General features: G+C 39.6%; 1 protein-coding gene and 2 long non-coding RNA genes across 3 annotated transcripts in view; 1 reads left to right on the top strand and 2 right to left on the bottom strand.

Moving 5' to 3' along the window:
* LOC118668190 overlaps positions 1-23,485 on the bottom strand; it is a 39,482-nt gene that overhangs the window by 10,537 nt on the left and 5,460 nt on the right. The gene's annotated exons all lie outside the window — the stretch shown is intronic.
* On the bottom strand, positions 512-15,612 carry LOC118668191. The gene is made up of 4 exons (XR_004971566.1): positions 11,968-15,612; positions 11,186-11,306; positions 9,345-9,499; positions 512-692 (listed from the first exon to the last, which is right to left on the bottom strand). It is a non-coding gene; the product is annotated as an uncharacterized LOC118668191 (long non-coding RNA).
* ATP2C1 (ATPase secretory pathway Ca2+ transporting 1) overlaps positions 3,527-23,485 on the top strand; it is a 123,807-nt gene continuing 103,848 nt past the window's right edge. The window contains exon 1 of the mRNA XM_036332633.1: positions 3,527-3,928. Within this exon, the coding sequence (XP_036188526.1) occupies positions 3,818-3,928 (111 nt within the window). The 5' untranslated portion in view covers positions 3,527-3,817. The remainder of the gene's footprint in view (positions 3,929-23,485) is intronic.

Below are 23,485 nucleotides of genomic sequence, written 5' to 3'. Positions count from 1 at the left end.
GCTGCTGCGTAAATATGTCCTGATGCGCAATGGTAAATGCCTCCTTTTCTTCTCTCCTGATTTCATTTAAAACTGTCCCTGGGGGAGCAAGAGACTGGGCCAACATCCACAGACCTAGTGGGATGAGAGTGATTTCTCAGTGGAATTCATAATAAAAAATGGTTTTTGTTTTCTGGGCTAGCTGCTTCTCCATCATTCTAACTGCCTGCCCTTCACTTTATAGCTGGGCTGGATTAATTCCCAGAGAACAGAGTCATTATCCTGATGGGACCCGAGCACTGATTGGGAGGAGAAAGAATGGAGGATTAGTGGGGTCTTAGGTTTGCCCTCACGCAGTTTAGAAACCTGTCAAATGGAAGGCGTCCTGGAGACACATTTTCTGTTTTCCTTTCCTGTTTCTCATCCTGAATTTACACACTTGGGTCCTATTGTCCTATTTATATCTCTTTGCATTCTCCTTTCATAGGTGTGTTTTGGCATTCATTAATGAAATACCTACTGTGTGTGGTGCACAGTGCTAAATGGCTTCAAACATCCACACTTTCATCCCATCTTGTCCAACGTGTGCAAAGGCGCAGACTGGAAAATAATTTTCCTTTCCCACACACCTCCATCACTATTTTTTCAGGCTTTGGTTTGGCCTCTTTATGTTGTCCTTCGGGTGAAGAAATTGGGATTCCCCATATTTTAAGCTATGTGTGAGAGAGGAGGTAATTTTTAGAAATCAAAAGAGAACACACAGATATGCTTTCACTGTGAAGCCTTGATCTGTGACTTTGCTGGTCTGTGATTTCTGACCTTATTTTTCTACTGAATAGAGGACAAGGGGTGGGAGTGAATTGTACAAATAGCAGGCAATCACTTCCACTCTTTTCTGCGTTACTTTGCAGGGTGCAGAATAGGCCTCTTATCACTTGAGGCAGACACTTTGGGCTTTTTTGGCCCTTGCAGGCGTACATTGTAGCCATCAGGAGACTGGCCAGCTGCTTTCACCAAGGCAACTGCATCAAAGTGGCAATCAAACCAGCACTCCTCCAGGCTGAGATGGCAGGGACGCCCATACTGTGAACACCAAAGGGCTGTGCTCTCACCTGATAAACAGCCTGGTTAAAAAGTCTCATCATATTTCTATATATAATTGAGAGAAATAAACCATTGTAACCCATGTCAAACAGAAACTGACAGTAGTCTTTCGAAGTTTAGGAAACAGAAAATCTATGTCTACAAATACAACCTCTTGTCAAGATCACTAGAATCATTTCATAAAGGAACCTTTGAGAGGGAGGTAAGTAATGAGTGTTGGCCTTATTTATAAAGAACCCAGGATAGGAAGTTGTTATGATTTTTCATGAAGATGCACCTGGTCTCTATTCAATAATTTTAGTCTGTAAATTCCTAGCAGTCTCCGTTGGTATTTTTCTTTAACAAGGCAAACTCCGTGCCATTCCTTCTTCAGGTGGATCTGTTGAGCGTTGCCCAGGAATCCATTTCTGGCTGTGGGCTAAGAGACTGGGAACTGAGACTCTGGTCAGCCTATATCTGGTTGGAATCCCTTCTCCTCTGCTTTGCAGCTGTGTGCCTGTGGCATTTGGTTTACCCTCTCTGAGCCTGAGTTTCCCCATAGAGTGCCATAGGATGACATGAGATAATACATGTCAAGAATTTAGCCCAGTGCCTGGCCCAGAGCCCAGTTAATATTAGATATGATTATATTTGTTATCAATTAAATATCTAAGGGAATTTTAGTTGCATCTATTTTACCAATTTTCCTTCTTGTGTTCCATCTAGTCAGGACAGCGCTGTTTTTTATTTTTTGTTTTGTTTTGTTTTGTTTTTTGTCTCCCTCCCATGTCTTTTCATCACACTCCTCATCCCAGGAAAGGGTGATCATGAGACACCATTTGATCATGAGGCAACCGTTTGAAATGAAGTCTGCTTTGTGTTTGTCCTTTGGGGAAAGGCTTTGATCACCAGCCGTGCTGTGGGTATTTGGCAGGCTGCCAGCTCCTGTCTATCGTGAGAGGCATCTTAGAAGGTTTAGATATTTAAAAAAAAAAAAAAAAAAAAAAAGAGTGAGAAGCAAAAGGGCAGCTGGTAGATTCCTCGAGGAATCTACCTACCTACCTTTGCCTACTCCCAAAGCCCTAAGGGCCACCCCACTTTCCAGGGCCTCCACTTGGCCAGTGTCCGGATTTCCAAGCTCCTTGTTTTCCTGGGCTACGAGCTGGCAGGGAGTCTGTAACACTGAGCCCTTAGCATTCCAGTGACTTACAGGCCAGTGTTTCTCTCTGGCCCTCCTTAGAGTCTGCTGTCTCTGGAATACTGAGGGCTGTGAGAGCCTCCGTAAACAAGTAGTGGTGGACAGGAAGAGAGGGGACAAGAGGGCAGGGCTTCCTCTTCCAAGGAGCCCTCCCAGCAGCAGTATATAAATGACTTGGAATTGCCAGCCTGGTCCTGGAAGATCACCTTGCAAGTGGGCCTGATGCCAGCCTGACAGATGGCCTGGGCTGCAGGCTGCACAGCCCACATTAGGCCCATCAAGTGTGTGTTCCCTGGAGGCAGCGGGCCCAGCCAGGAGTGTCAGGGAGGTTACCCAGGGGCATGGCGCGGGCTGCAACATGGGTTCCCAGCTCTACCTACTTACCACGCTCCTGCCTGCAGTGCTCTCTCTGTCCACTTAAAAGCAAATCTCGGCGTCTCATGATTTTCCGTTGATGCCTGGCCTAGATTCTACATGACAGCCCCTCACAGAAGTGGCCAAGTGTTCCCATCAAATGCACCAGCCACTGCAAAGTTAAAAAGGATAATAAAACAGCAAAGCCTGCATGGAGACTTTGTTCAGAAACCCAACGACATGTACAGAGTATTAAAAAAATATTGAACTTTCAAATTTTATGATTTCATGTCCTCCAAGGCCACAGACCTCTTATCATGTTCTCTTTTTAAAGCATGCATTCTTTTTGAAACAGTTAGAAAGTCAATGTATAACTTTTTTCTCCCTACACTCGGAATAAAGCCTGGGGAAATTTAATGTTCCTGGAATCAGCCTGTGGATTTGAGATAAGGATTCAAGGCAAGAAGCCTTTTAACTCAGAGCAGAATCTGTTTGCATCTCTTGTCCAATTAACATAAAGTATCTGGTTACTGTGTATCTTGCATAATGCATGACAGTGTAAACTAAACGTTTTCAGTGCTGACATTGAACTCCTTGATAACAATGAAGGGTGAGGTAACTTGTTAATTTTTTTTCAAGAAATCTCCTGAAAAAAAATGCTTCTCAAAACTGAATCAACACTTTTGAGCTGAGATGCAGCCGAGGGTTGACCGTGTGTTCTCACGATGATATGAAATCTAGAAGGAAGCAGGAGCAACCACATGTCACGTTCTCTTTAAGAGCTGGAAAAGCTGTCAGAAGAATTAAGATTAAACCTCCTGTGAGTCCGTGGGTGTGGAAAGTCACCAGCTAGCTAATATTAACATAGCTTGCAAGAGAACGCTGGTGCTAGAAATAGGACAGTTGCATCACTACCACTAAGCAATTTGCATTCGGTGGACCAGCCCCTAAATTCCTCCTGGCTCCTACAGCCCTCTGGGCATTGCATTTCTGGACGCTTTTAGACGGAGCTCACACTTGGCTGTCGTGGTTTCCCCGGGAACTCTACCCAAAAGAAGAAGCGGCAAGAAGAACATCTGCTTTGTGTGCAGGAAAGTGGTCGTGCTACCAGCAAATCTTGAGGCATCTGTGGAATTGTGAAGCTAGATTTCATATGGTTGTCGACAGGGAGGGGCAGACAAGGACCTTCTTGTTTTCCTCGTCATGGATAATCTGTTGCCTCAATCTAAATTCTCCTACTTCAAAAAACACCCTCTCCATGCGATTAGAAAATATGTCTCGGTGCTGAGAAAAAACCAAAGAGCGGAAGAACAGGTACCCTTTCCTTTATATTATCTTTAAGGTGAACGGGATGTTTGCTCTTGGGTGTTGCTTTTACGTCACTGGGGGATTTAGTCTCTGCTCGTTTACCTGGGTAGAGGCGCAGGTCGGCTTCCGCGTGGGGCTGTTCAGACTTGCCAATCAGAGGAGCAAGCAGGCTCGTGAGGATTTATTTGAACTGGGAACATTTAGATCCTTAGATTAGGGTCCAGTTGTGTAATAAAACCACATGTTTTTCTTTTTTCTGAATAGCTAGACTAAACTACTCCATCAGAGGTAAATGGTGGCTTTCTTGAAATTTTTCTAGGTCTTCAAATACAAATTTTAAAACGATTATCATCTCCACCAAGAAAAGTTATCAGACCCTAGATATACATTGTCTTCTTGTATGTATTTATGGTTATATGAATGTCACCAGGACTTGCAAGACAGAAAACATTGTGTAGACTGTAAGTATGATAGCTTTAAGCAGATCCCTAATGAGCTGAGAAGGTCATTCAGAAGTAATTAGTCATTTTCTTGGGTGGAGGGTAGGGGATAGAGGACTGCAGGTTTCAGTCTTTTCAACCAATCAAAAGTTAGGATTTCCAGTAGTAGGCTCTAGATGTGGGAGTATAAATATTTTTTAAATAACTGTTAGACTGTCTGGTCACTTCTTCTTTAAAATCATGGATTAAAAAAATCATGCATTCATTCCATTGTCATGAGACATATATCATTCTGTCACTTATGAAAGAGGCCTTTCTAAAAACTGCTCTCCTGAATTATACCACATTGTTAGAAGAAACCACTGTCCCTGAGCCATTAAATCTGGTGGTTCCTTTAGAAAGAAGCATGGCAATGGTGAAGGACAAATGTATAGCCACAGTGAAGACCAGAGTCATAAATTGCTTGGGCATCATACTTGTCATTAGAACTGCAAACGGCACGGGAGATAATAGCAGTGTCCTGTATTTGAATGAGGTGACCTACTTATCAAAACAATGCCAGGAAGTGAGAGCAAAAGTCAGCAGACAGAAAACCCTCTAATGACAGGTTTCCCCAAGGCGTAGATGCATAATTTGGAAAATCATTACTACTGTTTGAGAGGAAACTGCTTTTATGCTGTGCGTTAATGATTCTACATGAGCTGGAAACTCAGACTGTGCTCACTAAGGGGGCTACCCTTAGTAGCCAATTTAGCTCTTATTTAGGCAAGGTGTCATGATTACAAGGACATCTCTTGGTTTCCAAGTCTCAGCAGGTGCTTGCTTTTGGAAAACCAGTGGTGCTGAGAGTTGTCTGCCACACTCCATACGTGCATGTCCACAGGCTTCTTCAGGACTCATTACGAGAGGAGGAGCGGTGTGAGTCATGGGAGGGCTAAGGGGACTGAAAGGATGGGGCTTCAACTGTGGACTGTGCATTAAGTGATCCTCCCTTTTCTCAGTACTATATGTTTTTGGAGATGTGGCTATATTGCTCACATCATTTATTTTTTTTAAAGATTATTTTTAAAATGTTGCAACATGCATTCAGAACATGAGAATCTAACGTGGATCCTCTGACTTGGACTGGGTGGGGTCACAACCATTGGAGGTGACCTAAAATAGCTATGAGCATTGTACTTTTTTCCTAACTTCTTGCATCGGTTAATGGAGAAATAAAGAAAAATGACCTAGTGGATTCTTTTCTGAAACCAATTACAGCTCTGCAGACATAATGTCTCACAAAATTAGAGAAATTAGGTCAGAGTCAATCATGGTTAACCTTGGAAAGCTTGTTGGAAAGTTATAAAGGAGGTTAAAAATGTCTATAATTTTAGGACCTGGATATTGGTTGTCTCTAGTCCTTACACTCCTGTAAGATGGATCCTCTTTATAAAGATGAGGGATGTGAGACTTAGAGACCTTAAGGCCACTCAGCTAGAAAGTACTGAAGGAAGATTTGAACTTGATCGATTTTACCAGGCTTTATCTCTGAATAATGCAGTGATAGCATCACAGCAAACTACTAACATTTTTTTGTAGAGAGTATTTCCACATACCACCGTCATAATTCTTCCCATAAGAGTTCACCACCTGTACACATTTACGTATTCCTTAATATCTTTCTGTATTTGCATTTAAAATCACTCACTCTTAAAATTTAAATTTGTTTAGAAAGAAATTTTCATATCAGTACTATCAGTGGAAAACCACTCTCATTTGCCTTAAATAGAAGAGAAGCATAATTATAATAAAAGCAACCTAATGTTAAATTATAACTAGATACTGTTAACTGTGAAACCTCTAAGCCTGAAACCTGCTCCATTTTGTTAAGTAGGAAGATTAGCTTTTAAGAGATTAGCATCCTACTAACCAACTGAGAGATTCTCCTGGGCAAGGATAGAAGGGAATTACAAGACGGATATCTTTCTCAGTTCCAAGTACTTCATTGTTATTTAGTGTAGTGTCTGTATGCCACTTAAAATCTTCGCCTAATTCATCATTGCTCCCACCAGTGTTATGTTCCACACACTTTAGAGAAAATGATCCCAGACACACCATCTGCTGCTCCACTTCTGTGCATTCAGATATATTCCTCCCTCTAGCCTAGAATTCCTTCCTTTACTTACACCTTGCCCACATCCTTCAAGACTCAGCTTCAATGAGCTCATGAAAAAGCTTTCTCCAATTCTGTTGGGAAGAGTGAAGCACACGATGTTCTGTCTGCTTCTAATAAGGCCCTTTATCACATGTATGTAGTAAGCCATTTGGTTACATGTTCACAAACATACAGCCCATACACACATGATGCTGGGTGGTATCTTCTTCTTTGTCCCCTCAGGCCCACCTGGACACCTGGCATAGGATGGTATAGGAGAGACCTGCACCACAGGCCAATTGCCTATGGAACGCCTCCTTTCTTGCCTCTACCCATTTTTTTCTTTTTCTAAAAAATATTTTTATTGACTTTAGAGAGGAATGGAGAGGGAGAGAGAGAAATATCAATGATGAGAGTCATTGATCAGCTGCCTCCTGCACATCCCATACTGGGGATTGAACCCACAACCTGGGTATGTCCTAACTGGGAATCGAACTGTGACCTCATAGGTCAACGCTCAATCATTGAGCCACGCCGGCCAGGCTCTACCCATTTCTTGACTAGACCTGTAGAGTTCCCACACATCCCAGTCATGGTCATTGTTATACTCACCTTGTCCACATTATACATTTTTGTTTAAAGTTTTTCTTTAATGTTTTTAAACACTCCTTGCACTTGGTGTCATTCAGACATGAAGGTTTGACCTCAGAGCTGGTTGGTTTGATAGTTTTTGTTGTCATTCCTATTACAATGTGCCAATCAGTGGGTGGACAGGCTATTTATCAAACTGAGAACAAATATCTCATCCTTTGCATCCCTAAACTCTATTATAGCAGGCCTTTCACAAAGCCAAGTTCCTAACCAGGTAGAAGATTAAGGTCACTAACTAGAGGTACTGAAGGTTGGGAAAATTTGATGAACATGTTTGAACAGTATCAGTCAAATGCTGTTTTAGTGGTAGTGGTGATGGTTGGGGGCACCAAGCCTAAATGGGTTCTCAGGCGAGTCTGGGTAGGTATATGGAACACATTCAAAGGGTATATGATTGCAGCTCGTTTATCTTGGTTGGATCGGAACAGCCAGAGTCTGGCTCAGATGTTGATGTCTGAGCTTGTGGGGAATAAACAGGACTTGCAGGCAATATTCTCTTGGGTACTGGAGTCCCAATAGCTTTCTCTGAGGCTCGGGTTACCAAGTAGGACACTAAGGAAGGGAGAATTTTTTCCACTTCTGGGCAGACTGTAGCCTGACTGCAGCCCATGTTAGCTTTGTATATCAAACTGCCTATTTGACATCTCCATCTGAATGTCTTGTGGATGTTGGAGACTTGAAGGTGTCCAAAGAGAACTCACAAGCTCTGTTCTCCAAACCTGCTCCTCCTCAGGTCCATTGATTAACACAAAAGCTCAAAAGGGGAAACTTGGGAGTTTATTTATTATTGACAAGTTGATCTTCAGGCAACCCTCCTTGGGGAACATCTGCAATAGTGTCAAAAGTAAAAATTTAAATAAAGATAAATTTTAAAATTTAAAAAGCTTGGGGAAAGACTGAGGCACAGAAGAGCCTTCTATTTGGAGCTCTTGTCCCTCAACTTATATTGCCCTGCAGTAGCCTCATCAACTTGAATCTCTTCTTCCTATGTCCCACAGATGAGGGATCAGTGAGGGTGCCTTGCTCTCTTGAATAGAAAGACTTCTTTCTGTACAAGAAATACCATCTAAGAGCTGACCTGATATATCTTGACAGTTTAACAGTGAATCTGCTTAAAATGAGGAGAGTTGTTTTTGGTGCCAGGGTGCGTGTAAAATATATATATTCACACACATATATGTATGAACTAGAGGCCTGATGCATGAAAATTCCTGCAAGAGTAGGCCTTCCTTCCTCCGGCTGCTGGCACTGACTTCCCTCTGGCCCCTGGGACCTGGGCTTCCCTTTTCCGGCCACTGGCAGAGACACCCAGGACCAGGGCTGGCTTCTCTCCGGCCCCAGCTTGATCAGGAAAAATGTCAGGAATGATGTCCAGTCTATTAGCATATTACCCTTTTATTATTATAGATTAGGCCCTTGAACTGGTATATGTTCCCACAAAGTTAATCCACACAAATTTTTGCTATGTCTCTATATTCTTATTATCTGACTATGCAATCAAGTTACCATTGATGTCCTTGTATAAATATGGACACTAATGTTGACCTGGACAGAACTGAATGCAGAAAAAGAATCTGTCACCTGTCATCTTGTTTTGTGGAATTCCTTAATTTCTTCAATTATTAAGCAAGTTTTTCCCCCTATATATTGTGTGAGGAGCATTTTTATAGTAATGATGATGTAACAATGAATTAGGTATAGTGTAGCCACTCTGTGATGCTTATAGTGTCAATGAGCAGAAAGAGCTGTACTCAAGTGTTTATTATAGGAGGTGAAAACCACATACTATAGTCAGCAGGCATATATGGCTCAAGAGCTGCTCTGATTAATTTGCTTAAAATGAGGAGAGTGGTTTTGGGGGCTAGGGAGCATGTGCAGTAGCTATAATTTAATTAAGGATTAGAGCTAAATTTTGTTTTGAGGCGGTTCTAAAGTTTCTCTTCAGTGGCTTAAGAAAAGCTTTCTGGTTCAAACAGGATCCCTGGATTTTTATTTCTTGCTTTGTTTCTTAATGGAATGCTAATCTCAAAGTTGGGTTGTTAAATAAACCTTTGACTTTAATTTGAACCTTAGAGACTTAGTTCTTCATTTTGGTTCTTACACCTTCTCTGAATAACAATATAAAAATCAATAACTCCATCTACGCCCCCCCCCCCCCAAATAAAAAAAGCTATGTTGAGATTTAGAACATTACCTAGAATTTTGAGTTGTTAATGCAGGCTTTAGTCTCTAGGTAAAATGATGAAAATTTCACTCCAGCTTGGTCTAAGAAATGTTGAGTTTTTAGCTCCTTAAAGTGAATTGGTTATATCTTGAGAGTATACCGAAGTTATCCATTTTATAAAGTCTCTAAAAAACAAGTCATGTGGAATTGGTTCTTTAGGGAGCTACTCTTCCGCCCCACCCAACGCCCCAAGAACCAATTATACAAATTTGTATGTACTCGGTGCTTTCCATTCAATGCGTACTTTGCTAGTCATATAGGACATACTGGCCTCAGCCCCACAAATAAATGCAAAATCGCTGCTGGGATAGGTACAGCAAAGGAGAGTTACGAGATGCCTTAAAAGCATATAATGGAAGACAGGACTAAAGTGGGAAAGTCAGAAAGGCTGCCCTAAGGGACTTAATATTGAGTTATGATTGGAGGAAGAGTAAGATATTAACTAAAGGAGGATATTGAGGGGACAACTGTAACAAAGGTCTTGGCTAGAAATGAGCAGGGACACAGTGAGAAGTGGAAGAAGAGTGTGTGTATGTGTGGGGGGATGGTGTTGGGTGTTGGGGGGCTAACAAATGCTACCCCGAGACAGCAGTGCTTGAAAGACTCTGGATGTTAGGCTCAGTGAGGAAGAGACTTAAGACATGATTGTTTCTGTGTATGTGTTTGTGTGTTTCATAAGACCCACAGGGCCAATCTGTAGAAGAAACATGGAGGTCCATTTGGGATGTTCCAGGGGAAATAACTACAACTAATAGGCAGAACGCAGGGAGAGGTTGTGATATAACAATAAGGATAGGCTTTCTAAAAATGAGAGGTAAAGGAATGGGCCACCTTTTGCAGAGGGCAGGGTATGTGACCCGTCTCAGGGGATGGTTTCTGCATCATAATAAAGGAGATTAAATGAACTATCAGGCTCCTTCCAAGCCCAAGATTCTAGTGCAGTGGGCAATACAAAGGATGGGTAATTGAGACGCCTTAGGAACAAAGAGAGGGCCCAGGTGCATCAGTTAGAATTCATTTGTTTTGTCTGGTTAGTGGTAAGTACTCCACAATCTGAGCATGTTGCTCTGGAATCTAAGGTCAAAGAAGACAGATTCAAATGTCTTTGGCGATTTGGTTAAGCATTTCCATAAAGGAAGGGAAATAAAGAGGAAGAGAACACCTCAGGGGAAAAGCTTTATGCACCAGTAACTAGCTTTTCTGAGCCTGATTGGCCATTGAACTACCTGTACACATAAGGACAGACAACTATGTATACTTATGCGGTCATTGATGAATAGGGACACTGAGACATTTCCGGTTATTTTGTGGCATTTTTAACTACTGTTGTTTTTTTTTTGTTGTTTGTTTTATATCACCCTCTTGTGCCTTCAGCTCTTTTTTTCCTGCATTTAATGCTGACAGTTTGCTGCTTATCATGGTCCCTTCTGAAGGTGTTCCAGCCTTCTTGCCCATATTATCACAGCTGTGAAGTGTTAGACATGCCTGGGAGACACCTGAACCCTGAGTTGACTTCTGAGCGATTTCTAATCCTGTTATCTGCTTCTAAACTTTCTTAATCTACTGTACTCAGATGCCTTGGAAACATGAGAGTCAGTAAATGCATGAATACCTAAACCTTTGTCTTTGAAATGAGCTTATTAACTCAAATGTAACATACACACCCTTTTTGTGTGTGTGTGTGAGAACTTCAGTATAACTTGTTATGTAGATTCTCAAATTTGCTATCCTATTCCACTTGTTAGACAGTCTGTCAGCAACATTTTATTTGCTAACTTTTGTTCAGAATGGAAGATGACATATTTTCTCACCTGTACAGACATTCCATGCCTTCACAGAAAAAGAAATGAACTTTCCACATATGCTGCAATGCTCCCAATTTACTGTGAAGAGGGCAGGAAGGATGCTGGAATTATTTCTTTGCTGTTCATCCTGTAGGCAGCATATTAGTAAGGCTATTTTAAGAAATACAATTTGGATTATACATTCAAGAATAAGGCATTTTAAAGTTTTATTCAATGCCTTATCTGTGCGAGGCACTTGGCAAGGTTCTTCACATACATTGTCATTTAATCTTCATTGGTGGTATTATCCTCACTTTGGGGATGAAAGAACTGAGGTTTAAAGGGGTGAGAGAATGTGGTACACAGCTCATAAATGATGGCACTAGAGCAGGGGTGGGCAAACTTTTTGACTCGAGGGCCACAATGGGTTCTTAAACTGGACCGGAGGGCCGGAACAAAAGCATGGATGGAGTGTTTGTATGAACTAATATAAATTCAAAGTAAACATCATTACATAAAAGGGTACGGTTTTTTTGTGTGTTTTTTTAGTTTTATTCATTTCAAACTGGCCGGATCCGGCCCGAGGGCCGTAGTTTGCCCACGGCTGCACTAGAGTTTAACTCCACGTTTGCCTGTGTCTGACTCCAAGATCTGATTCACTGCCTCATATTGAGACACACCCTCCCCCTACCCCCATAAACAGGGTCCTTTTCTTCCCTTCTTTCCCTTCTTTTCTTCTTTCTTTCCTTGATATTAGATTTTTCTTGCATTTATTGAGAAAAAAGGGGTAAAAGATAAAACTACCATACCTACTGTGCAGGAAAGACATCAAATCCTTTTAGATGAAGATCCACATTTTTGAGAGGTTTTAAAGTTACTCAGTTTGGGGGAACTTCTTTTAAGAAAAAGAATATAAAATTTTAAATGTTAAATTAGATATACAATGAATATTTATTTAGAATGGAATAAGAAATCACAACAAATTACAAATTGGGGTGACAAATACAACAAAAATCACAAAGTCTAGGAAAAGAAGTGTTTTTACTAATTAACTGATGCACCCTAAGATGTTTTTTGTTCCTACATTTTTGCATTAGTCTTTAATCGTTATTTCACATGACAGTGATTTCTAATATCCGCTAAAGATGTGATCAAAAGATGATTCGCATACTTCTCTAGAATAGTTAATATATACATTTATATGTGTTTTTTAGAGCCCAGAAAAGTTTCATAGACCAGCTTCTGGTTCTGTTTCTCTTTTACCACCCACGTACTTCAGATGCTAGGCACCACTGGACACGTTTATATGAAGACTTCAGGCCCTGTGATTTAGTACAGCAGACAGTAAGAGTATTCCTGGATGTCCTTTCTCTACTAGGACAGCTAGCAATAGCTTAACCATACGCACAAGACTACAAGCCACATTTACACATCCCACTAAATCAAAACAAAATCTAAACGTATCCTCATCCCATCTTCTCTAGGCCAGACCCGCAATTTGCTCACTGCTGCTCCAATGCTAACTGTTAGGAGAGAGAAGTCAAAGGAGGGGAAATCAGCAAAATGACTACTCTGCAATCAATTGTAGTTCAAATATCTTTTGCAAATTTTACCAAAACATAAGACCGTGAGAAAATTGCTAGAGTCTCTTTCAGAACCTTAAAAGGGGGCCTCTGCAAATGAGGGGCCCTGAAACTTAAACTTCATTGGTTTCCAAGAAAATCCAGCTCTGGAGGAAAGGTATAACAAGACAAAACACTGGTGTTACACTATAATATGCAAGAGTTTATGCCATAGGGTAGCTTCAGAAGTAACGGTGTATGGGGTCCTAATCTGAGCAGCTGGAGCTCCCAACCTCATTGAAGGAAGTAGAGGATGATTTTCCTGTGTATTTCATTCTGTAGGAAGTAGCACTGTGGAGATGAGGATGTTCTGGGACTGCGAAAACTGAAAGGTTGCTCAACCCTCATTCTTATTTGCAAAAGACTTATTTGCAGTGGGATTATTTGCTAATACAGCCGATCTGAAAACTCCTGCATGGGTCTAATTAATATTAAATACATCATTTACTGTCCTTCCAAGCAAGCCACTTAGCACACATAGGAAAAGAGCACGTTATTGCTGTTAGAGGCTGCACAGTAGAAAAACTCTAGCAGCACTAAAGGAAGTCTTTAAGAATTCATTAAGATGTAATCAAGCTTTTAAAAACTCATCTGTTATTTGCAATTATAATATAGTTACTGTAAGTTGTCTGGATAAAATCACCTATGTGTAGGATTTCTTTACTGAATTTTGCTCATTGGTAATGTATTCAAATACCCAGCTTTCTCATGTATGTCCTCTTCTTAGAAACTCTTGACTCCTCTTCCTTTGTGCTATGACTAACTGTCTTAAAATATAAGGAGTCCTTATAATTGTATCCTGTACCATTGACCCTATTATAATATTTACCACTAAACTTGACTATGGCCTGTAAGTACATCTCAAAACAAATAAAGCATATTATAGTAGTATTTTGGTCTTAAATAATGAGTATAGTTTATAATCAAATTGTTTAAAGTGATTACATATTATAAAACCCTATTTCACTAGCATTGACAAACTACCCTTTTTTTTTCTGTCTCCAACATATAATTTCTATATAATGAACTTAAAAAGTTTTTTGTTGCTTCTGAAATGTTACACAGCTTTTTTTTTTTTCTTCTTTCGTTTTTTAAGGGATGAAACTATTTCTATTAGGAATACACTGTTTCAAGAGAATGGCATTTTCTACTTATGAAGCTTTATCGGCCCCCCACCCCCCTTACATCTGACTGGTGCTGTGAAAGCCTAATACACCTGCTCAAAGAAGCATTGTTCCAAAGGTCCTGACCTGGAATAAGAAAACAAAGACTGACTTCATAGCTGGGAACACAACTGTAACTCCACTGCCACTGCACTGCCCTCTAACTTTTGTTCTCTCTACCAGGGCTATGCTAATGTAATACACAGTTACTTAAGAGGGGAGAAATATGATCTCTTTATGCTTTTAATGTTCTTTCCCCGGTCTTTTAAAATACTGGTTTTAGGCCAACAGGTAATCACTCAGAGAAGTTCAAAGCCCTGTATGATATAAGAATGCTGGAGATTTAAAATGCCAATACAGGGTGAGGCAAAAGTGGGTTTAGAGTTGTGAATACGTGAAACAGAGTTTATCCTTGTATTATTATTTATTAATCATTGTATTATTTTCCATATGAACAACTGCAAACCCAATTTTGTCCCATCCTGTGTACGCTCTCATTCTGTTCTTTAGAATTGAGGTCTATTAAAACTATTTTTAGATCAAAATATGTTTGGATCAAAGTTTTATGTTTCTTGTAAATCAGTGCTCAAACTTTAGCATGCATTGGAATCACCTGAAGGCTAAACTTCCAGTATACCTTGGAGATAATTGCAGGTTTGTTTCCAGAGCACTGCAAGAAGGCAAGTCATAATTCTCTTTTGTTGAGGGAGTGTCTTGCCTTCAATTATTAAAAAACACAACATCTAGAGAGCACACGGGAGTGAAGTGCAGTAAATCGAGAAATGCCTGTAGATACAGGCCCAACTCCCAGAGTTGCTCATTTTATAGATCTGGGGTGGGGCCCCAGAACTTGCATTTCTAAAAGGTTCTCTGGTGCTAAGGACCACAGTTTGAGAATCACTGATGTAGATCATTTGATGAAGCATATTTTCAAATTCAAAGCTGACAGGGGTTGCCATTCCTTCTCAAGAACTGCACGTATACCACTTACAAAATAGAGAGTGGTTGCTTTAGCCAGGGGGATAGTTAGTGATGATACTTTGCAGCTTCATAAGCTCTTCTTAAATTTTTTTGTTTATTTTTTTAGTGAACACATTTCATTTGATTTTTATTGAATTTATTGGGGTGATATTGGTTAACAAAATTATATAGGATTCAAGTGTACAATTCTATAATACATTCTGTATACTGTATTGTGCTTTCACCACCCCAGTCAAATCTCCACAGGCTCTTTTAAAAAATTTTATTGAATGTATTGGTGTGACATTAATTAATAAAATTACATGTTTCAAGTGTACAGTTCTATAATACATCATCTGTATAGTCCATTGTATTTTCACCACCCTCTGTCTGTCTCTATATATTTGACTGCTTTTACCCCTTCTACATCCTCCTTAACCCCTTTCCTTCTGATAAACTCCATACTGTTGTCTGTGTCTATGAGTATTTGTTTGTTTATTTGTAGCTTTCAGGTTTATATTCCATATGAGTGAAATAATTGACCATTTTAAACCACAGCTTCCCATGCCTAGTAGCACTACATAATGCTAAGTAATGCAAAGAATTGTTAAACAGGGTCTTTGCTATAAGAATATAATCTAAAATGTTCTCTTTAATGACTTCTTTTTTAAAAAAAATCTTTATTGTTGAAAGTATTACGTATGTTCCCCTTTCCCCCAACATAGACCCCTTCTAGCCTGCCACTACCCCCCACCCCAAGCCTTCACTACACTATTGCCTGTGTCCATGGGTTATGCATATATGCTTACAAGTTCTTTGGTTGATCTCTTCCTACCACCCACCCACCCCTGTCTTCCCTTCGAGATTCATCAGTCTGTTCTCTGCTTCTGTCTCTGGATCTATATCTTTTTACCAGTTTATTTTGTTAATTAGATTCCACATAGGAGTGAGATTATGTGATACTTGTTTTTCTCTGACTGGCTTTTTTCGCTTAGCATAATACTTTCCTGGTCCTTCCATGATGTTACAAAGGGTAAGAGATTCTTCTTTTTTTACTGCTGCATAGTATTCTGTGGTGTAAATGTACCAAAGCTTTTTTATCCATTCATTTACTGATGGACACTTGGGCTGTTTCCAGATCTTAGCTATTGTAGATTGCACTGCTATGAATATAGGGGTGCATATATTCTTTCTGATAGGTGTTTCAGGTTTCTTAGGATATATTCCTAAAAGTGGGAACACTGGGTCTAATGGGAGTTCCATATTTAATTTTTTTTAGGAAACTTCATACTGTTTTCCATAATGGCTACACCAGTCTGCATTCCTACCAGCAGTATACTAAGGTTCCCTTTTCTCCACATCCTTGCCAGCACTGGTCATTTGTTGATGGTAGCCATTTTGACAGGTATGAGGTGATACCTCATTGTTTTTTGATTTGCATATCTCTGATAATTAGTGACTTTGAGCATTTTTTCATTTCTCTTGGCCATCTGTATGTCCTTTTGGAGAAGTGTCTATTTAGGTTTTTTGCCCATTTTTTTAAATTGGATTGTTTGTCTTCTCTTTGTTAAGTTGTATGAGTTCCTTATATAGTTTGGATATTAACCCTTTACCAGATGTATCATTGCCAAATATGTGCTCCCATACAGTGGGCTCCCTTTTCACGTTGTGGATGGTTTCTTTTGCTGTGCAGAAGCTTGTTATTTTGATGTAGTCCCATTTGTTTATTTTCTCCTTAGTTTCCTTTGACCTAGGAGATGTATCTGGGAACATATTGTTACAAGAGATGTCTGAGATTTTACTACGGTTTCTTCTGGGATTTTCATGGTTTCACGACTTACATTTAAATCTTTTATCTATTTTGAGTTGACTGTTGTGTATGGTGTAAATTGGTGGTCTAGTTTTATTTTAGTTTTTTTGGAGGTATCTGTCCAATTTTCCCAACACCATTTATTGAAGAGACTGTCTTGACTCCATTCTATGCTCTTGCTTCCTTTGTCAAATATTGAGCATGATAGCTTGGGTCAATTTCTGGGGTCTCTGTTCTGTTCCATTGATCTATATGCCTCCTGTGTCAGTACCAGGCTGTTTTGAGTACAGTGGCTTTGTAGTATAACTTGATATTTGGTATTATGATCCCTCCAACTTTGTTTTTCTTTCTCCAGATTGCTGCAGCTGTTCAGGGGTTTGTTTGTTTTTGTTTTTGTTTTGTTGTTGTTTTTGTTTCCATATAAATTTTTGAAAGATTTGTTCTAGATCTGTGAAATATGCCATTGGTATTTTAATAGGGATTGCACTGAATCTATAGATTGCTTTGGGCAGTATGGACAGTTTAATGAACCAATCCATGAACACAGTATATTCTTCCAATTGTTTATATCTCCCTCTATCTCTTTTTTCAACGTCCAATAGTTTTCCCAGCATAAGTCTTTAACTCCTTAGTTAAGTTTATTCCTAAGTATCTTAATTTTTTGTTGTTGCACTGGTAAATTGGATTTTTGTTTTTAGTTTCTGTTTCTGAGGATCCATTATTGGTGTATAAAAATGCTATCAATTTCTGGCTGTTAGTTTTGTATCCTGCTACATTGTTGACTTTATTAAATCTAGTTTCTGGTGGAGTCTTTAGGGTTTTCTATGTATAATATCGTGTCATTTGTGAATAATGAGAGTTTTACTTTCTCCTTTCCAATTTGGATGCCTATTATGTTTTCTTTTTGTCTGATCACTATGGTAGGACTTCTAATACTACGTTGAATAAAAGTGATAAAAACAGACATCCCTGTCTTGTTCCTGTTCTTAGGGGAAATGGTTTTAGTTTTTGCCCATTGAGTATGATGTTGGCTGTAGGTTTGCATATATGGCCTTTCTTATATTGAGATATGATCCCTTTATTCCTTACTTTGCTGAACGTTTTTCTAAAAAATGGGTGTTGAATTTTGTCAAATGCGTTTTCTGCAGCTATTGATATGATCATGTGATGTTTATCTTTCAGTTTATGTGATGTGTCATGTTTTTTGATTTGGAAATATTGTACCAGCCTTGTATACCTAGAATAAATCCCACTGGCTCATGGTATATGATCTTTTTTAATATGTTATATTGCTGGATCTGATTTGCTAATTTTTGTTGAGTATTTTAGCATCTATGTTCATCAGGGATATTGGCCTGTAATTCTCTTTGTAGTGTGTTTATCTGGTTTTGGAATTAGGATAATGCTGGCCTCCAAAAAAGAGTTTGGAAGTGTTCCTTCCTCTTGGACTTTTTTTTTTTTTTTAATTAAATCTTTATTGTTCAGATTATTACATTTGTTCCTCTTTTTCCCCCCCATAACTCCCCTCCTCCCAGTTCCCGCCCCACCCTCCGCCCTCACTCCCCACCCACTGTCCTCATCCACAGGTGCACGATTTTTGTCCAGTCTCTTCCCGCATCTCCCACACCCCCACCCCTTTCCCCCCCAAGAATAGTCAGTCCATTCCCTTTCTATGTCCCTGATTCTATTATAATCACCAGTTCATTCTGTTCATCAGATTATTTATTCACTTGATTCTTAGATTCACTTGTTGATAGATGCATATTTGTTGTTCATAATTTGTATCTTTACCTTTTTCTTCCTCTTCCTCTTCTTAAAGGATACCTTTCAGCATTTCATATAATCCTGGTTTGGTGGTGATGAACTCCTTTAGCTTTTCCTTATCTGTGAAGCTCTTTATCTGACCTTCAATTCTGAATGATAGCTTTGCTGGATAAAGTAATCTTGGTTGTAGGTTCTTGGTATTCATCACTTTGAATATTTCTTGCCACTCCCTTCTGGCCTGCAAAGTTTCTGTTGAGAAATCAGCTGACAGTCGTATGGGTATTCCCTTGTAGGTAACTGAGTTTCTTTCTCTTGCTGTTTTTAAGATTCTCTCTTTATCTTTTGCTCTTGGCATTTTAATTATGATGTGTCTTGGTGTGGTCCTCTTTGGGTTCCTTTTGTTTGGGGTTCTCCGTGCTTCTTGGACCTGTAAGTCCATTTCTTTCACCAGGTGGGGGAAGTTTTCTGTCATTATTTCTTCAAATAGGTTTTCAATATCTTGCTCTCTCTCATCTTCTGGCACCCCTATAATTCTGATGTTGGTACGCTTGAAGCTGTCCCAGAGGCTCCTTACACTATCCTCGCATTTTTGGATTCTTTTTTCATTTTGCTTTTCCGGTTGGGTGTTTTTTGCTTCCTCGAATTTCAAATCATTGACTTGATTCTTGCGCTCCTCTGGTCTGCTGTCGGGAGTCTGTATAATATTCGTTATTTCAGTCCGTGTATGCTTAATTTCTAGTTGGTTCCCCAATATAACATCGAGGGTCTCATTAGTTTTCTTGTAGATCTCATTAAGTTTATCGGCGGCTTCTAAACAGTTCTTGAGAGACCTTAAAAGTGTGGTTCTGAACTCTATATCTTCCATTGACAATTTTGTCCTGTTTCTTTGTCTCCGCATTTTGTTATGCTTCCTTGGTGCACCCCCTAGTGGTCTTTGTGCGCAGTCTTATAGTTAAACCTTGATTGTTGTAGCTAATACCAGAGAGGGTTTGACCTCCAGGCCAAGTGGCTATGAGAATCAGCTGTGTCAGCAGTGAGAGAACTTCTGTCCTCTAGGGAGGTGCTAATCTAGCCTTTGCCTGAGGCTATCCGGCAAATGCCTGTGTGCAGGGCTTGGGCGGGGCGGGTCGCACAGGATCAACAGGGTGGGCCGGAGAGAGCAGTTATGGCGGCTCTCAGTCCTGTCCCCAGGGGCTCTGCCTCTCTGAGTCCCAGCGACCGCTGCAAGCCTCGGAGAGAAAGCTGCACTCGCTCTGACCGAAGCCAGACAGTCCCGCTTCTCCCGTTTGAGTCTGGGTCCCTAAAGACTCGCCCGGCTCTGGAGCTCAGAGTCTGCGACTCCCTCCCGATTGAAAACGCCAACCGCGCCCTCCGCTGCCAGCCTGCTCTGCGCACTCCGCACCTCAGAATTTGACTTCAGCACTGCGCCTCCTCTGAGTGTCCGTATGCGTTTCTCTTTCCTCCTAGTTGTAGGACTTCCACTCAGCCAGCGTTCCTGTGGTTCTGGGTGATGTCCCTTCCGTCTTTTAGTTTCACTTTTGAAGTAGTTGTTCAAAGCAGCAAACTTCGGCGTTAACCTATGCCGCCATCTTGGTTCCCCCCTCTTGGACTTTTTGGAATAGTTTCAGGAGGAGATGTATTAGTTCTTCTTTGAATGTTTGGTAAAATTCCCCTCTGAAGTTCTCTGGACCAGGGCTTTTGTTAGCTGGAAATTTTTTGCTTGCTCCTTCAATTTCATCAGTTGTTGTTGGGCTATTTAGGTTTTCTGCTTCTTCCTGATACAGTTTTGGAAGACTGTATTTTTAATGTCTTCTTTTGTAGCTGTTTACTTATTAAACTGATATGGCAACTGAGAATTTTAATTGTTGATTCAAATTATGGAATATAGAAAAGGTATAAAGGTTGTTATGTCCCCCATATTATCTAAAGCCATTTTCAGTTCTTAGTTTTAAAAATAAAAATCTCAGCTTTTTTCCTTGTCCATACTCTGGTTAACATGTAAATATAATTATAAAGACTCACAAAAACAACAAAATTTACCACTAATATTGTTTTAGTGGCTTCTGGACTCTCAGAACATGTGTTTAATGCATATTTTGTTTATTTCTCAATAACATGTTAATGAACATGTCTGTTACCTACTGAATAATCTCTTTAAAATGCCCATCTTTGATTATTTACTCATAAGATTACATTCCCTTTTTAGAAATAATTTTCAATTCTCAGAAGCTAAACCCATGGGATTCTAGAACAGCTTTTGCTTGGAATGTGATTTCCCCAGTGATGGTGTCCAAAGGTTAAATAACAACAAGTGAATAGATGTAGACAATGACCAAGGATGTTTTAAAATCAAGTCCTTATTAATACATTCTTGAATGCCATTAAATGAGCAATGAGGCAGATATCCCAGGCTCAGGAATTAATGGCTACCAAGGTTACAGGGTGGTCCATTGAGTTGAAAGATGCTAGAATTTAATAAAAGAAAATGATAAACTATAAAAGGTAATTTATATTTTTTAATGGGTCACTTTTACATATTTTTAATGGGTCATTGTGGAAGTGTTAAAAAAATTAAAGCCAATAGGGATATTTGACTCTGGCATTTGACATTGAATAGTGAATAGTGAGAAATTCTTGTGCAGGAGCTTCACCTGTGTGAGTTTCAGCTTGGTCAGCTATAAAATGCAATTAAGATCTAGTCTGTTTATCTCACATTATGATGATTAAATTTAATTATGTACATGGAAGTGTTATGTCAACTAAAATGCCCTGAACAAATGTGTAGTTTTGGTGGCTGTTCAGTGAAAATTGATTCTCATTTCCCTAAAAGCAATTTAAATTCTTAAATCAAATGTGCAATATTGGCATCTTTACTTTTCTTAGGTTAAAATGAGCAATTTAATTATTTAAACCATGTTAGAATACATGTAGACTTTTTTTAATGTCATAGATTTTTAACTGCTCTAACTCAGAAAATAGAAATAAGTTGATGTGCAAACCTTAAAACTATAAATATTTTCATCAAGCTTACTGAAAAATGACTATGTCATACTTTAGGAATAAACTTAATTTTATTTGAGTAATTTCATAGTAGAATCTATCACCAAGTAATCGTTAGTTGAAGAATTAAACAAGAAAAAGCCTGACACCAGATCATACAACTCCATAAGAAAGTAAAAATTCTAAAATCTCACTCATTAGTTTTCAAGAATAAATTGCAGTTACATAATTTAAAAATACTAATTGATAATAAGAAAGACTTGTCAAAGGGGCTACTGAAATCAGCCATTTTTTAAAACTTTATAAGCTAACTAGAGGCCTGTTGCATGAAATTCATGCACTCGAGGGGGTCCCTCAGCCCGGCCTGCGCCCTTAGGGGAGTGGGCCTAAACTGGCAGTTGGACATCTTTAGGGCTGCTGCGGAGGCGGGAGCGGCTCTTGCCACCATCGCTGCACTTGCCAGCCATGAGCCTGGCTTCTGGCTGAGCGGCGGACCTCCTTTGGGAGTGCACTGACCACCAGGGGGCAGCTCCTGTGTTGGGTGTCTGCCCCCTGGTGCTCAGTGTGCATCATAACAACTGGTCATTCTGCCACTCGGTCGATTTGCATATTAGCCTTTTATTATACAGGATAAGGAAATCACTGAAAAAAGGTTCCCTTGTGTTCAGTCTTTTTGACTTACATCTTATTCTGTAACTTCCCATTGACACTGCCTTTAGCATTTTAAATATTTTATTTAACATTTCATTAGTTGAATGTCATATTATATTGGATTTTTAAAATTTTTATAGAAGCCAAAATATCAACCAACATTTTAATCTATTTATCTAAATTATTTTTCTCATTAAGACTATCAATTAGATGCTTTTAGCTGCAAGTAACAGAAAGTATAATTCATTTATTATCTCACATTAATGTGATAGGACAGGCTCCAGGGTTGATTTGTTAGCTTAATTATGTGTTCAAGGGCCTGGCTTCCTCTCATCACTAGTATGCCATTCTTGGTATTGGCTATTCCCTGAGGAGGGGAAGAGGGTAATAAGTGGCTGCAGCACTTCCAAACATTCAGAATTATTGGGAAGTCTTATTAAATCATGGATTGCTGAACGCAACCCTCAGAATTTGATTCAGTAGGTCTGGTGGAATCTATGAATTTGCATTTCTAGTAAGTTCCCAAGTGATACTGATGCTGCCGGTAGTTTCTCACACGTTGAGAAACACTCACTTGAATGATCCTGGAGGGGAATGGATATTTGAGGAATCACTGGTAACGTCCATTACCCAATGTCCTTTGTCATTTGGAATATAACAGAGTTCCTTTCATTCTCTTATAGGGCCTAATGACCATTTCAAGTTTGTCAGCTTCCTGTTAAACATTCCAGGGTGGGACACTGTTCACTTAGAATACCAACATTTCCAGTAATTGATGCAGCAGTTTCTTAGGAAACAGTTTTGCACTCAGCTGTTTGAAACGGGGGCTGGTGGGGCTGGTTCAAGCCCCAAATTTGCAGTTGAGTTTGTTTCTGGATTATAGAAAGTTTTTTTTTTTCTTTCCAGAATCCTCCTTTCCTAATCCCCCAAATGTGTACTTGGCACATTAAATTTACTATCTTCTGAAATAGGCTAAACAATGCCTTTCAAAACCAAGAAAGCAAAAATAAAGTTGCCTGGAGGTATACTGTAAATCTTAATTACTTTTCCACCTGATCTATATTTGTAGTGATGGGGTTTCTGACCTAAAGGTTTCTGTGCTGTGGATCTCCCTCACTAATTTATTACCATAATGATATTTTTTTGTGCTTTATTTTTTCTCATTTGTTCTCACAATAGGAAGCACAGAAGAGAGAAAATTTCTGCAGGGGGCCCGGAAGGACATGGGACAATTTAGGCAAAGATGCAAGCTTTGCAAAAAATATTTGACTTCTAGAAAACGGTGGGGTAGAAAACTTCAGTGAAAAATGTATCACTTTGGAGGTCTGAGGAAATGCAACTATTTCCAATAGTCTTT

Source organism: Myotis myotis, unplaced genomic scaffold, assembly GCF_014108235.1.
Source record: "Myotis myotis isolate mMyoMyo1 unplaced genomic scaffold, mMyoMyo1.p scaffold_m19_p_13, whole genome shotgun sequence".
In the NCBI taxonomy this organism is placed as follows: Eukaryota; Metazoa; Chordata; class Mammalia; order Chiroptera; family Vespertilionidae; genus Myotis; species Myotis myotis.
The sequence above is the reverse complement of the archived record's forward strand: the minus strand, read 5'-3'. Positions and strand labels throughout refer to the sequence as shown.